The sequence below is a fragment of the Jaculus jaculus genome, chromosome 10 (assembly GCF_020740685.1).
Source record: "Jaculus jaculus isolate mJacJac1 chromosome 10, mJacJac1.mat.Y.cur, whole genome shotgun sequence".
Lineage (NCBI taxonomy): Eukaryota > Metazoa > Chordata > Mammalia > Rodentia > Dipodidae > Jaculus > Jaculus jaculus.
In genome coordinates, this window is record NC_059111.1 from 61070527 (window position 1) to 61087426 (window position 16900).

The 16900-nt window shown below is 35.3% G+C and overlaps 1 protein-coding gene and 1 non-coding gene across 11 annotated transcripts in view; both read left to right on the forward strand.

Annotated features, from left to right (window-relative positions):
- Akap9 (A-kinase anchoring protein 9) overlaps window positions 1–16900 on the forward strand; it is a 236001-nt gene that overhangs the window by 171951 nt on the left and 47150 nt on the right. For all 10 annotated transcript variants that reach the window (XM_045159918.1, XM_045159916.1, XM_045159922.1 and 7 more), the window contains 4 exons: window positions 9425–9587; window positions 11144–11356; window positions 13761–13993; window positions 15129–15248. In XM_045159918.1, coding sequence (XP_045015853.1) covers window positions 9425–9587; window positions 11144–11356; window positions 13761–13993; window positions 15129–15248 — 729 coding nt within the window. The remainder of the gene's footprint in view (window positions 1–9424; window positions 9588–11143; window positions 11357–13760; window positions 13994–15128; window positions 15249–16900) is intronic.
- Window positions 13588–13727, forward strand: LOC123464142. Its single transcript, XR_006639384.1, has one exon. It is a non-coding gene; the product is annotated as a U4 spliceosomal RNA (small nuclear RNA).

The following is a 16900-nucleotide window of genomic DNA, read 5'->3' on the forward strand; positions in this document are numbered from 1 at the left end:
AATAGTAACTAAAATTATGTTGAACCTCATGAATATACTTACATCAGATACACTAGCACACACCTTTGTGAATAACTAGTATTCTGTTTCCTCTTAAATCAAACATTTGGGTATTTATTTCTTCATTTATTTAGAAACAGTCTTACTCTGTATATCAGACTGTCATGAACTCACTATATACTATAGACCAGGTTGGCCTTGAACACATGACAACCAAACTGCCTCAGACTCTTACCACGCCATGCCATTCATTTGCTTCTTTATAATAAAATAGTTCTTTTTAACTTGGTTTATTTTTTCCATTTGTTATTAAAAAAAAAAGACATCTAGAACACAACTAGGAGACACTTCTGCAATATCCTTGTGCTTGTGGAGGAAGAGAAATTCAGGCAACAGTTGTGTACAGGATACTCTGAACATAGAAAAGAGAGCAGAGTATCTAACAGTTGGGGGTAAGGTGCAGAGTAGACCATGTAAAGCTTACTGTGGCCCTTGCAGCTGTAGAGAATTCATCCAGCAATTTTTTAGTATACTTTATAACAAACAAAACTAACAAAATTTCTACTTTCACAAACTTATAGTTTAATGGTGGAGGCCAGTGATAAGTAGAGTCATAGTATGTAGGTCAGATGGTTGTGACTGTTTAGAAGACAAATGAAGTACTGCATGATAGGGAAAGAAGCAATTTATATAGGGAAATTAGGCCTTCCTGAGAAAGCGGTAATCAAATTTCATAAGAAAATGTGGGTGACTACCAGACAGGTAAATGGGAGAAACTTTTCAAGCAGAACAGCAAGTACGAAAGTCTTGATGTGTGGCTGACAGAGAGACCAGTACAGCTGGAGCAGGGAGTGAAGAGTGTGGGAGAGGAGGTCAGAGTAATAACAGAGACCTTTAAATTCTTTTTGAAATGTGAAGACATTGAGACAATTTTTAAATTGTTATTGTAAAAAAGGAAAAACAGATCTAAAGGAAAGTTGCAAAAATACTAGAGAGGCAATATGTATGTATGTATGTATGTGGTGGTTTGATTCAGGTGCCCCCCCCCCACATAAACTTAGGTGTTCTGAATGCTTGGTTCCCAGCTGATGGAGATTTTGGATTTAATGTCTCCTGGAGGCAGTGTATTGTTGGAGGTGGGCTTATGGGTGTTACAGCCAGTTTCCACATGCCACTGTTTGGCACGTTCTCCTATTCCTCTTGTCCACTTGATGTTGGCCAGGGGGTGATGTCCACCCTCTGCTCATGCCATCATTTCCCCCTGCCATCATGGAGCTTCCCCTCAAGTCTATAAGGCAAAATAAACACTTTTCCCTAAAAGCTGCTCTTGGTCAGGTGATTTCTGCCAGCAATGCAAACCTGGCTACAACGATATCCTACTCCCTCAACTTCCCCCACTGTTCACAGTGTGCATTCCCAAGTAATTAAACCAGTACAGTCCTGTTAACTATAAATCATTTAGATTTTGCCATTTTTTTCTCTAATGTTGTTTCTGTTTCCTTAATGCACTTTGTATCACATGCCTTCTTGCCTCATTGACACTTCTTTAGTCTTTGTCTTTTAGGACCTTGGCCCTTGAAACAATACTGCTTAGTTATTTTACATAGAGTTCTTCACTTTGGATTTTAGATCACGTTTTGTGCTTTTTCAACATGTTTGTCTGAGTACATTCCAGTCCCATCTTTTATATTCTCTGTGGTAGCCTTAGTTAGAACTACATCTGCTTAGAACTTGTGTTCCTTTTATTGGAGAATAATATTTTAAAAGTTATGAGTACTAAGTCTGCTCCTAGTTACTCAGGTGTCATTATTCCTAGGTTCTTGTGATGGACAATTGAAAATTGCATGTATGTATAAAAATATAAATTCAGCCAGGTGTGGTGGCACACACCTTTAATCCCAGTACTCAGCAGGCAGAGGTAGGTGGATCACCTGAGTTTGAGGCCACCCTGAGACTACATAGTGAATTCAAGGTCAGCCTGGGCTAGAGTAAAACTCTACCTTGAAAAACCAAAAAATACACACACACACACACACACACACACACACACACACACTCATACCACCACCTCTAATTCCAATCCACAGCATTCATTCTACCCTACCTCATTTCTGTAACTTTGCTCTCCTTTTATTTTCTACTGCCTCTTATCTTTTCAAGCATAGTAGACAGTAACTGCAGCGTTACTAACCTATGCACCTTATGAGAAACAAATTTACTAACTACATTGTATAATACAGCATTTATATATAGTACATTTTGTCGTTAGCTTTACAGTATGCAGCCAAAATAATGTTTTTCAAAATTACTTAAGTTATATCTTCTCTACTACACCATCAATAAGGTTTTTGTTATTTTTTTTATATAGTTAGATTCAGCTTGTAAGTTTTTATTGCATTTTGGGTTCCTCTTATGGTGACTAATTTTTTGATTTACATATGATAAAATTCAGTGTGCATGGACAGTTCTTTCAGTTGTGACAGATGCATAGAATTGTACCTCCCACTGAAGTCAAAATCCAAGCATTTCATTGCCCCAACACTTCATGGTTCTGCTCTTTCACAGTCAAGCCCTCTCCCACTCTCTGCCTTTGACAAACACTGGCTTCCTTTCCTTCCCTACAGTTTTGCCTTTTTAAAAGTACCATAGCTGGGCATGGTGGCATACACCTTTAATCCCAGTACTCGGGAGGCAGAGGTAGGAGGATCACCATGAGTTTGAGGCCACCCTGGAACTACATAGTGAGTTCCAGGTCAGCCTGGGCTAGAGTGAGACCCTACCTTGAAAAGAAAAAAAACGTACCATAAATGAAACCATACATATGCAGTCTTCAATTGCCTTTCTAGAAAGTGTAAGAAGTTATTGAAATATTTTAGCAAGAAAATAGTGTTCAGGGCTGGAGACATGGCTTAGTGGTTAAGGTGCTTGCCTGCAAAGCCAAGGGATCTAGGTTCAATTCCTGTTCAATTCCCCAGGACCCACATAAGCCAGATGCACAATGTGGCACATGCATCTGGAATTCATTTGCAGCATCTGAAGGCCCTGGCATGCCATGCTCATGTTCATTCTCTCTCTCTCTTTCTCTCTCTGTCTCTATCTCTCACACAAATAAAATAGTATCCCATTTATGTTTTAAAGAGATTTTAGAGTCATCTCTGAAAGAATAAGGAGGTGCCAAAGGAGTAAATGAGTTCAATCTTAGATAAACTGTTTTGATGTATGAAGAAAAGGTTCATCATGAAAAATGTTAATAAAAATTTTTAAAAATGAACAAAAAAAAGAAAAGGTTCAGTGGTTTGACATTCTATGATCATATGTAGTTTTATTGAGGAAATAATGTATACTATAAATTAATAGCATATATATCTGTATAATATATGCATTATAGCATATATAATATATTAATATATGCATTATATATTATATAATACAATATATCAATATATATTGGTCATCTATAAGGATAATTAAAAGTGTGTTCTTTTGGGCTGGAGAGATGGCTTAAGGGTTAAGCGCTTGCCTGTCAAGCCTAAGGACCCCTGTTAGAGGCTTTATTCCCCAGGACCTACATTAGCCAGATGCACAAGGGGTGCACGCGTCTGGAGGTCCTTTGCAGTGGCTAGCGGCCCTGGCCTACCCATTCTCTGTCTATCTATCTGCCTCTTCCTCTCTCTGTCTGTTGCTCTCAAATAAATAAATAAAAATCAAAAACAATTTTTTTTTAAAGTGTGTTCTTTAAAAAACTGCAGTCAGCTGGGGAGGTGACTCAGTCAGTAAAATGCTTGCTGCACAAACATGAAGACATGAGTTTGGTTTCCCAGCACCAAGTAGAAGCAAAGTGTGGTGCTGGTAATCCAAGTACTGGACAGGCAGAAAAAGAATCCCTGTGGCTGCCTAGCTACTCTAGCCAGATCAAATGAACTCCAGATTCAGTGAGAGGTAGCCACTTATCTGTGACCTTCACATATGCATCCATGCACATATATACCACATACACAAATATATAAAAATAAGTAAAATTAAATAGAATTGCAGTGACTTTAGCTTTTTATCATAAAAAGGTATCCTTTCTAAAATAGAGAAAAACAAAATTGAATATATTTTGAGTTATTCAGAGTCACCTTATACATTAGCCTGAATCTTATATTTTTTTCTAAATTTAAACAGGGGTATGTGTGTCTAAGTACATACATACACTCTTATCTTGATCTGTGTTCCTATTATAAGGGGGTAGGTACTCTTAATAAAGTTTTTGTTTTATATGGATAGAAACAATAACATGTGTTGTTTTTTTATAAATTATTTATTTACTTAGAGAGAGAGAAAGGCAGAGAGAGAGAATGGACACACCAAGGCCTCTAGTCACTGCAAACAAACTCCAGAAGCATGCGCCCCCTTGTGCATCTGACTTACGTGGGTCCTGGGGAATCAAACCAGGGTCCTTAGGCTTCTCAGGCAAATGCCTTAACCACTAGGCCATTTTCCTGTGTTGCTTATTTTTTAAGGGAGGTAAAAGCAGTAGAATATAAATTTGAGTTATTTTAATCCTGTGTCTTCTTTCTGAGCATCAGTTAATACACAATTGGAAAATCTTTTCCCCCCATTTGTAAGCAATTTCAGACTATTACTTTTTAAATCTTTTTCTCCCAGGTTTTTCTATCATGTACTTATACTTAATTCTTACCCAAATGTTACTAGTTATGAACTAAAGGTTGCTACTTATGAAAGATTTTTTTTTTTTTACTCAAATGTGAGGCATTGGACAGTGGGGAAAGAATATTTTAAGAGATAATTTTTATGTTGTACATATTTCATATGTAATGAAGCCTCCTTAAGATCACATGTAGCTGCAGCAGTAATAAGGTTAGCCCTCCATCTTTATAAGTAGTAAGGTATCTTCACAGACTTGCTGGAGGATATAAGCAACCATAGTAAATAAGAGCTGTAAAAGGTGGCAGGCTGCTGCTCCCTAGCCATGAGCATCTCCTAAGCTCTGTGTATTTAAAAAAAAAAAAAAAAAAAGGATCTTTTCCTTTCTGCCCTATTGATTAATGTACTGGAAAGGAGTTGTATACTACTAGCTCAGTCTGTGTATTAACAGTGGCCATAAAGGATTTTTGTTGCTGTTGCCTATTTATTCTAGTGTGGGTTTTTCCATTTCTAGCTTTTGTGGTTTAGCATATTTAGTTACAGGATAGAAAACAAAGGCATCAAAATCAATGCCTTTCTTTTATTTGAAACAACTTTGATTATTGAGAAGTTTCTATATTTAAAAGTAAGTTACTTATTATTTACAGGTCTTCCTGTTTAGGAGTCTGGAAGTACCTAGAGAATAGTTATACACAACTTGGGCTTTACCATTTCAGCCAGGGTTCACAGGCCACCATGCATACATAATTACCAGATAATACACATAATGCAGCTTTAAAAATAATCTTTCCCTTAACATGTACTCTATCAACTAACCTGTGAAATTGGTGACAGCTGACATATTTATAATGTCAGTGGCTGCTCAGATGTATTATTCCTGAGGAAATGCAAATGGGGGGCTACTAATTCAATTTTCCCAAAATAATTAGGATAGTTTGATATGCTGAATATTGCCTTAGTAATGTGGACTCAGGCACACTTTATTTCGTATTTATAAATCAAAACTTTAGTAGGGTAGAAAAACTTCAGCTTATTATAGAAATATTGTAAACTTGTCTAAGTATCTATTCAAAGCTCTGACGTGGAACTTGGATCCTGTTAGGCAGGCTTCTTTGTGGGTGTACAACTCACATTCCACCTGTCAGTGTACCTATGGGAAAGACAGTAAACCACACCCTCTCTTTTGACCTTTTCTTCAGGGGACACTGACTAGAATCCTTTCCTCAGCATGGAGGTTATTTAGCTCAGAGGAGCTTTTCCTTTTGAGTGAGGCTTCTAGAACACGGGAAATACTATTGCAGCTACATTTCTCAAGACGGCTGCTATGGAGATTTACAACCTGAACTTGCCTGCCAAGATCTGCTTGGAAGGCTTGCTTACACAGACATACTTGATACTAAGAGAAGTTCTATTGCTCAGCGAATTAGATAGTTATATTTTTATTCTCTCATTGGTTAAGGATTTAATTATTGTAGTTAAAACTGATTTTTGTTTGTTTGCTTGCTTTTAATTTTGTTTTGGGGATTGATGAACTTTTTTGATATTAGGTTTTTTAAGCTGGGTATTTTCACCTTTTTATTGTTGAAATATATTACTTTTCTTTATTTAAAAGTATTAAAAAGTTTTATACTAGTATGAGCTATCTTGTTAGGCTAAAAGAAACCATTTAATCTAGTGGGAAAGTAACAAAGCAAAGGAAGGAGGTGGGCAGCTTCATCCAGCATGGATTCTTACAAGACCTATTTGGCAACTGTCCAACTCAGTGGCTCTTGGTTGGAAGAACAAGATGAAGATATTTATGAAGTTGAATCTCGAGTGCCTTTGCCATATCCTTTTCCTCTATCTGACCATTTGGATGAAAACAACTCAGTAATTATTAATACGTCTATTTTTCATTTTATTCACAAAAGAAATGGGCATGTATTAAAGCTTATTTCTAAAATTTCACTGCCTACTCCTCCTTACTCAGTAAGTATGTAAGTGTATTTTAGTAAACATAGTGAGATGGAAATATGTCTCTGTGAACATTAAAGTGGAACAGCAGTCTGTTTTGTTATCATTTGGGTGTTATTTACTCTATTCATCCTAGGTGGATTGAAGGGCTAAGCTGAGTTCCATATCTTAGCTTTGTGTTTTTAATTCCAGAGAAAAGAACAATGTGATATATTTTTTCAATGCCAGGGAAGCTGTTTAAAAAGATCCTGCTTATCCTTAAGAGTTTTGCATTTGTATGTTTATAGTATTAATCCTAAATAAATTGGAAGAAATATATTTCAGAGAATTGGCATTATAACATTTAAAACAGCTGAGTGAATTATCATCGAGCCAGCTAGGAAATGTTATATGAAATAATCATGTGCATACAAGGAAGAAGGAAGTTTGCATTCCAAATTTTCTTAACACCCTAAAGAATTTATTTTCTATTTGTAATACATCTATTAATCCTATGAGTGAGTAACATTTTTCTACCTTTAATGTGAAATATATCTTGCAGACATTTCTAAGAGTAGGTATTTAGCCTAAAACTGTCTGCATATTCAATATTTCAGATTCATTGAATCCTTAAACATATTGTAAACATTCAGTATAAATTATTCAGCATTTTTATGACTTTATGACTTTGACTGTACATACGTTAATACTTAACAAGCCAGATGGTTTTTAGAATAGTTTTGTTAACTGTCCAACAACTTTTCAAGTGATACTAATGCTTATTAATACTTTAAATGTAATATTAAAGTTGCTAAAAACTAAAAATACTTATATTGGAATTTTATAGAGCTAATATTATTATACATAATAGGAAAAAATAATAACTTAAATGTGTGGGAGAGGTTTAAATATAAAGTAGCTAGATGAGAATTTGAAGGGGGCCTTTTATTCTAATAACATGTGGGTCCCCCACTGCTAATATGAGTAAATTTGTTTTCTGTATTTGACTGCTTGCCTCTTTTGGCTTTGGTATTTCTTGTGTTGTGTAAGTGCAGTGCAAGACTGGTTTAGATTTTCTGAAATGAAAGAAGCAAAAACATTAATTTACTAATGTAAAGCAAGAATTTATTTTTTTATAAATCTTTGATGAATTTATATAAATTGTAAACAGGGAAGAAATTCCCCTGTTTTAGTTTCAGCTTTGAAGTCTTAGAAATTTCACAAATTTGATACAGAACAATTACATACACAATTTACAGGATAGAATTACATGTGTGTATGCAAAAGCAATGGATATATTTTGGAGTATGGGTTGTGACAAAAATCAAGAAATTGGTTATATAGACATTAGTTCATACCTTGCTTCATTATAAAAAAAATTACTATTTTACAGTTAAAGAATAAATGCTCTTGCCAGTAAAAGCTATAAATTTTCATGCTTTTGTGATAACATATTTTCCACTATGAGTCTTGCCTATATGTTCAATTTCCAGTAATTTTATGATTTTATTTTTTATGCTCCAATAATAAGCTTAAGGGCTATTTCATACACTCTATTTAAATAAAAATAATTGCATGTGATATGTTTTAGAAATTATTTAGAGTGACAATAAGATGCTTTAGTAATGCTATAAGTTGCTTGCTATATGGTAAGTACCACAATCTATGCAGCACAGAAGTCTATAGTTTAAGAGTAAACTTCCTAAGCATTGTTATAATTTTATAATCCATTATTGATGCTTAAGTTAAAAACTACTATATTTGCTGCTATGTTAAATTTGCAACATGGTATACTGTCTCTCAGGAGCACAAAGCACTTTATATCATATAAATTTACAATTTTTGTAGCTTCCTGTGATCTCATTAATACATATACATTTTTCTTTGGTAAAATTATAGACTAAATACCAGAAACATTTAATCTCAATTTTTTTCCATGAAGTTGTTTCAGTAAAAAAGATGAAAAGTGGTTCTGTTCAGAAGTACAGATGACTAAAATGGAGACAGTATTTTTATATAATTTCATATACCTGATTCAGTTAACAGTGATCCATGTATAAGTGTTTAGGACTGTTGTCTGTGTGTTGGTAGCATATTAAAGAGGCCTGATTTTTAATGCTCCTGTATTCTAAAACTTTTCAAATGTATATTTGCAGACATTTTATATTTTTCACAAATGGACAGAAATATGAAGCATTTAGTTAAATAAACACATGGGTTATAAATATAATTCTGTTTTGTAACCTTGATATTTTATGTCATTGTATTATATATTAATATTCTACCATGAAGTATAATACTATACAAGTTCACAGTGAAATGTTAAAAGCAAGTTTGACATAAACCACATAGGTAAAATTCTTTAGCATATTCAATGTGCTGTATTCTTCTTTTTTTTTTTTGAGGTAGGGTCTCACTCTGGTCCAGGCTGACCTGGAATTAACTATGTAGTGTCAGGATGGCCTCAAACTCACGGTGATCCTCCTACCTCTGCCTCCCAAGTGCTGGGATAAAAGGCATGCACCACCATGCCTGGCTGTGGCCATGTGCTATATTCTTAATACAATAAGAACCAAGACTTTGTTTTGTTTGCTTTCTACTTCCTCATATGTGATGCAGCAAACAGCCATTGACAAGTTTGTTTGCTCAATAAAACTAGACTACAGCTCCTATGGAAAGTAGTGTGTAGTCAAATCACTTGTCTACTATGACTTATCTTTTCTGCTGATGTTAACATGCACTAGAAGTACTATAATTCATCTTTAATTTGGGGGCAGTAATGATAGTGGACACTAGTATTCCCAACACTTATCTTCCTTCATGGACTCTTGTCCTCATTTAGCTCGAACATGCAAAAGTTACACAGACGGAGTTGATGCGTGAGTCATTTAGACAGAAACAAGAAGCAACAGAGTTCCTTAAGTGCCAGGAAGAACTACGAGAACGCCTTCATGAGGAGTCCAGGGCCAGAGAACAGCTGGCTGTGGAGCTCAGTAAAGCTGAGGGTAAGCACCTTGCCATTGGCAACTGTGAGTAGAGAAATTTCAATTTTTAAAAAGATTTTGATGTCCAGCCAGGTTTGTAAACCATTAGTCTAATATAAAGCAAGATTGACTAAGTAGTTTTTCTTCAAAGTTCCTCCAAGAAAATTTTAAATATTTAAAACTGAAAATACACACACACACATGTACACACATGGTTTTGGAAATCACAAAAAATATTTTTAAAAATGTAATAAATACAAATGTAGATAGTGGTGATCCCAGTAGCTTGATAATTCTTTACTTTAAGAGATAAGAAAACTGAAGCTAAAACATGTTATTTAGTTGTATAAGGTCACCATTAAATGGTGATTGTAGGCTTGAAGCCTCATAAAGCCCCAGTCCTTTTCTGTTTGTTCTCTCATGCTGTTGTGGGTGTTGGCCATGTAGAATTACTAAATATAACCTTCTCAAGTATATTTAAACTGTGATTCAGTTCAGTGCCATCTGATATATTTTAAGCTTCCCAGGAACCCTTTCTATCTGTTTAATAAAGTGAGTTACACATGCAGTTGGAAATGAAAGGTTTAGAGGAATTTCTTATTTTATGTGGTATATACAAGGAAAAGTCTACATTAGGCACATTACAGTAAAGATTCAGAATTGCTACTAGGATAGGGTGGAGGGATAGCTTAGCAGTTAAAGCACTTGCCTGCAAAGCCAAAGGACCCAGGTTTGATTCCCTAGGACCCACATAAGCCAGATATACAAGATGGCACATGTGTCTGAAGTTTGTTTGCAGCAGCTGGAGGTCCTGGCACACCCATTCTCTTCCTTTGTCTATCTGCCACTTTCTCTCTCTCAAATAAATAAATAAATAAAATTTTTTAAAAAAGAATTGCTACTAGAAGCATATATTGATTAAGGGTTTTTAAGATTGGAATGTTTTAAGGGTTTTGCTAACAAAATGCCTGTTATTTGTTTATATGTTATTTATTTTTATTTGAAAGAGTGAGCAAGAAAGAGGCAGACAGAATAGCATGTCAGGGCCTTCAATAGCTGCAAACAAACTCCAGACTCAGCACCAGCTTGTGCATCTGTCTTAACATGGGCTTTTATGAATTGAACCTGGGTCCTTTAGCTCAGTCTTAACCCCTAAGCCATCTCTTCAGCCCAGAATGCCTGTTACTTTTATATTGAAACCTAATGGTAGACAGGAGAGATGGCTTAGTAGTTAAGGTACTTGCCTGTAATGTCTAACAGTCTGGGTTTCATTACCCAGTACCCACATAAAGCCAGATACACAAAGTAGTACATGCATCTGGAATTCACTTCCAGTGACTAGAGGCCCTGGTATGCCCATATTCATTTATTCATATTATCTCTCTCCCCCTCCCCTTCCCTCTCTCATGCAACCTAATGGTAAGCTTGGCCTTAGCAGTACACACCTGTAATTTCAACACTGGGTAAACTTAGGCAGATAACAAATTGAATACTAGCTTGGGGTACGATAGCAAGACCCTGTCTCAACAAAACAAAACTTAAATGATTAGTAATTCCATGTTAATTTTATCTTATAGGTGTCATTGATGGGTATGCAGATGAAAAAACTCTTTTTGAAAGGCAAATTCAGGAGAAAACTGATGTAATAGATCGTCTTGAGCAGGAGTTGTTATGTGCAGGTAATAGATTGCAAGAATTGGAAGGAGAGCAACAGCAGATCCAAGAAGAACGAGAGTTACTGTCCAGACAGAAGGAGGCTATGAAAGCAGAAGCTGGCCCAGTTGAACAGCGTATGTATTTTCAGACTATTGATGGCACACATTCCTGTTTCATTTATGTTCTTTCAGTGCTCAGTGCCACTGATTTTCCTCTTTCAGTGCCATTATTCATGTGTTTTATATACAAACTTAAGCCACTAGAAGAAAGTGTACCTGATAGCTAAGCTGTTTTATTAGCCATTCATGTGGAATTTGGAACTTGTCTTTTGCCTATGACAGATATTGTTAGTAAGAAATACTATTTATTTATCCTCAGTCCTCTGCCTCAAGAAAAAGCTACAAATAATTGAGGCAGTATATTTCTCAAATTTTGTAAGGTTTATATTCTTTTATGAAGAGAGGCAGCAAAAATATATTGTTGGATTAAATAGCTAAGAAACTTACTTACCTGGTACTAGTAGTGAGCAGGTATGGGCAGAATAGATTGAAAAGCTCAGCTTCTCCAAGAAGCAGGCTAACATCCAGTTTAAATTCTTTATTTCTGATGCTCCTAATTTAAACATAGGTTTAGAATTTTTAATGTGTAAATGTATTACATGTAATACACATATGATATTTGAGAAATATTGGAACTTTTGGTAACAATGATAATCAGTGGCTTCAACTTGTTTTCATACATGCATTATCTTAGAGGAAAGAGAAGACATGTAATTATATTTTTGTTGTATCTATTTGTTTTCTATTCTCATAGGACCAGTAGATGCTGCAGTTGATGCAGCACCTGCAGAAGGTGTGTGTGTACAGTTGCATGGCCTGTTTTGGGGTAGTAGACCTGCTACTCAAAATTTGGGTGTCCTTTGGATTTTTGATCAACTAACATATCTCTAATTTTGCAGTTCCACTGTTGTGTTTCATACTCACACTTTTTCTAATTAACAAGAACACAGTTTTACAATAAAGCACACATTTTTATTTGGTATTAACAACTGAAATTCATAGTGACTATCATTTTATTTATTCCTGCATAGAGCTGAGAACCATTTGGATTTTTCAAAAAAAATGTTGAGCTGTTTTTAAACTCTTATGTTTTACAAGTAGATTAAACTCTCCTATCATTGGCTTTTCTGAATGCCCTTTGTAAAACAGAAACTTTATAACATGATGGTATCAGGTGTTATCAGTGAAATTAGTAAGGGGCCTCATGGTTAATCTAGTTGGATATTAACATATAATAGCACTTGTTTTAGAAGGAAAGTTGTTTTCTCTGTATTCTCAGACCTTAGTATAGTGTTAATATGAAAATAAAAATCCTAGAGGTAGGGTTAGAGATGGCTTAGCAGTTAAGTGCTTGCCTGTGAAGCCTAAGGACCCTGGTTCGAGTCTCGATTCCCCAGGACCCATGTAAACCAGTTGCACAGGATGGCGCATACATCTGGAGTTCATTTGCCATGGGTGGAGGCCCTGATGTGCCCATTCTCTCTGTCTCTCTCTCTCTTTGTCTGTCTGTCTCTCTCAAATAAATAAAAATAAACAATTTTTTTAATCCTAGAGGTATATTCCATTTTCTACAGAAGTTTGTTTTATTTTTGTTATCTATACTTCATCTTTGTATTAATGTAGATACTATATGCAACATGTATACCAAACCCCAGTCACTATTCTCTACATATTTTAACTCATTTGATCCCAAACGAACTCTAGCACATTAGTAATGTCTTATCCTATTTTACATAAAGAAACTGGAGAATATAATATTGAATGTCACATTAGAGAAAAGTAGCAGAGGTAGGAATTGAATCCATAGTTTGCTCTTATACCTGAAGCATACCATCTTTCATATATGTGCATATTCCCTTCATGCCCAAACAAGTAAACATGAAAAGCAGTTCAGGAATGTAGCTCTAACAAGGAGTACAACTAACATGAAATTCTGACATGGTTGCCTTTCTTTTTCTGTACCTCTTTTCTTGGATAAAGATTTGCCGTATTTGATCTTTCTGTATATTGTGTATGCATATAAAAGAGACTTTATGGGTTTGAAATGGATTGATTTTTGCCAGCAGTTTTTAAAAAGTTGAGTTTTTTCTTTTTGAATTCAGTTAATTTTATTTGTGAAAATGCATTATGTTGATATTTATTATGTTTTCACAAAATATTTTTGTGATAAGACATTTGCTTTTGTAGATTCTTTGTGATTGTATTACTACTAGCTTGCTCTGCGTACAAAGATATTTACTTTAAAATAAATAAATTAATGAATTAATTAAAAAGATACTTTTTTACATGTATTTAAAGTAATTCTCAGCTTTGTGCAGTGGAAGTATCATAGCCACTGAGGTTTATCCAAGCTGTGATTATTGCTAATGAAATTAATTCTCAGTATTTCATGATGATAAAACTTAAATATAGTTATAGATAATTTTATTAACATAACACTAATTGTGAATTAACTGAACACTTTTACACTTATAAACAGAGTTACTGCAGGAAACAGAAAAATTAATGAAGGAAAAGCTAGAAGTACAGTGTCAAGCTGAAAAAGTACGTGATGACCTTCAGAAACAAGTGAAAGCTCTAGAAATCGATGTTGAGGAACAAGTCAGTAAGTTTATAGAGCTGGAGCAAGAAAAAAATGCTGAACTAATGGATTTAAGACAACAGAACCAAGCACTGGAAAAGCAGTTAGAAAAAATGAGAAAATTTTTAGATGTAAGTATTTTCAACTTGAATGAGATGCTACTTGATACTCCTTAACTCTTGATATTTTTACCTATATGTGTATTCTGCAAATTGACCAAATTGTACTATTATAAAAATTCCAATATTTTAATAACTTAAAGTTCCAATAATGTTTCTTATGCAATAGTCAGGATTAAAAGTAGAAGTAGTATAAGCCAGAACAATGGCTTGTACTTCAGCACTCGAAAGGCAGATGCAAGAAGAACTTGAGTTTCAGGCCAGTCTGGGCTTAATAATGAGACCATGTCTTCGGTGGGTTGATGCATGCATGCAATTAGGGCTGGGGATGTGACTCAGTGGTAGAGTCCATGCCTACTTAGCATTCCGGAGGCCTTGATTTCAGTCCCTAGCACAAAAATGAAAAGAAGGAAGGAAAGGAGAGAAGAAGGATTAAAAAAACTAATACATTTAGTTTGTATATAACCTGTCCAAATAGCTTTTTCTAAAATCAAAGTTAAACTTTTTTAGTTTTTCCTTTATTTTATAATCAAAGTGAATGAGAATTCCAGGAACTAGTTGGCTATAACTGTTTCTGCCTTAAAAAATACACACAGGTAAGTGTGGCTCTAGGACAGGAGTAGCTACCATTACTGTCTTTCACGTGGTTGTTCTTTAGGGGTTTGTAGCCTGCTGTTCTCACATGTCAGCAAATCAGCCTTATAGTTATATATTTTCAAATATGAAACTAAGAGTAAGCTAGCAGAAGTGGATTTGCAGTTTGTTTACTTTGTGAAATGACCAAATTAGTGGTAGAATTGCCTCTTTGTACAAAGTTAATTAAGAAAATTATTGTTTCATTCATACTTAGCATAACTTGAATAAGCTTCTTTCTCTCAAATAAATACATAAGTAAGTAAAAAAGAAACTTGAATTGTACCGCAAATAATTTTAAATGCTTGAATTCTTGTTGAAAAGCCCAAATTCTTGTTGGAAAGCTATGTGTCATTACTGAAAGAACATTTTCTTTCAAACCTTTGTGATTTGGGATATGTGTAGTTATGAGTCACATCTTTAAACCAAAGTAACCTGTAACTAATGGAATATAAAAGAAATAAGTGTTGAAATAATAAACAGTATTCTTTCAGTTATTATTATTAAATTTCAGGAGCAAGCCATTGATAGAGAACATGAGAGAGATGTGTTCCAACAGGAAATCCAGAAACTAGAACAGCAACTAAAGGTTGTACCTCGATTCCAACCTGTCAGTGAACATCAAACTAGAGAGGTAAGAACTCTTATTCATGTTGCCTCCCTTATGTTAATTTGTATCAAGTGAAAATAAGAGGGCTTGAAAACCTCAAAATTGAGCTGGAGATATGGCTTAACAGTTAAATGTGCTTGCAAAGCCTGATGACCTGGGTTCAGTTCCCTAGTACCCACATAAAGCCAGATATACAAAGTGGTGCAATTATCTGGAGTTTGTTTGTGGTGGCAGTAAGCCCTGGCATACCCATACTCATTATCTCTCTCTCTCTCTCTCTCTCTTTTGTGTCTCTCCCTCGCAAATAAATAAAAACATTTTTTAAAAGGTTAAAATTGAATTCTTTCTATTGTATATAAATCTTAAAAATCAGGAAATTAAATATTATTTAATTGTGTGGAGATACCTATATAACTTGGATTGGGCTAGCAGTGTGACTCAGTGATAGACCACTTAACTAGCATGTGAGGCTGTGGGTTTAGCCGCATCACTGAAAGAGAGAGAGGTGGACGACGGAGAGAAAGAGAGGGGAAGAGAGGGAGGGAGGGAGGGGAGGTTGAAATTTGGTAGTATGTAGTACTACCCAATTCAGTAAGCTTCCCTGATTTTCTGAACTACCATTGCCATTAAAAAATGATCAAAAAAAGGCTGGACGTGGTGGTGCACGCCTTTAATCCCAGCACTCGGGAGGCAGAGGTAAGAGGATCACCATGAGTTCAAGGCCACCCTGAGACTCCATAGTGAATTCCAGGTCAGCCTGGTCTAGAGTGAGACCCTACCTCAAAAAACAAACAAAAAACAAAAACAAAAAAAAGATCAAAAAGAGTTTTCTCTGTGGTTCTTTTACCTGTATCATTTCCCATTCTCTTCTAGTCTAGTCCAGTGAAGTTTCCAGCTCCCCTAGCTTAGGGTTTTCTACCTTGCATTCCATTTAAGGTGTTCTTAAGAAGGCCTTCTAGAGCCTCTCTGCTGTATCCAATAATCACTCCTTGTTCTTCACTTAACTCCATTGCTCCGAGGCATTCAGTGAAGTCTTCTGGAAACACCTCCTTCTCTTAGTCTCTGTGATGCTCCTGCTTCCCTGACCTCTCCCCTTTCCTGTAATTCTCCTCTACCTACCAAATTAGTCTTAGACCCCCTTTTTCTTGCATGTTTTTCTTCTCTTCCCAACAGTATCAATGACCACATTTGTACCTTCATCTCTGACATTTGTGTTGAACTCCATTCTTAAAAGTTCAACTTCCTACTGGCTATAGCATGTCTCAATACTAAAATTGCACAAGACAGTTTTTTGTTTGTTTGTTTGTTTTTTGGTTTTTGAGGCAGGGTTTCACTCTATTCCAGGCTAACCTAAAATTCACTATGTAGTCTCAGGGTAGCCTCGAAATCATGATGGTCCTCCTACCTATGCTACGATTAAAGGCATGCACCATCATACCTGGCTTCATAAGACAATTCTTGATTCCTGTTACCTCTGGCAAAAAAAAAAAAAAGACAGGAATAAAACATGTTCTTCATTCAAGTAAATTCTGTACCTTTTGCATCTTTTTCATTGCTAAGACCTAGAATCCTTCTTGATCTCACTTTTTTTCCAACCCATTGGCTAGGTCAGCTTTGTACTCCATCTGTTTTTGCTTCATTCCTTTCATGCTTCCTGGCTATCATCCTTGTTTTCC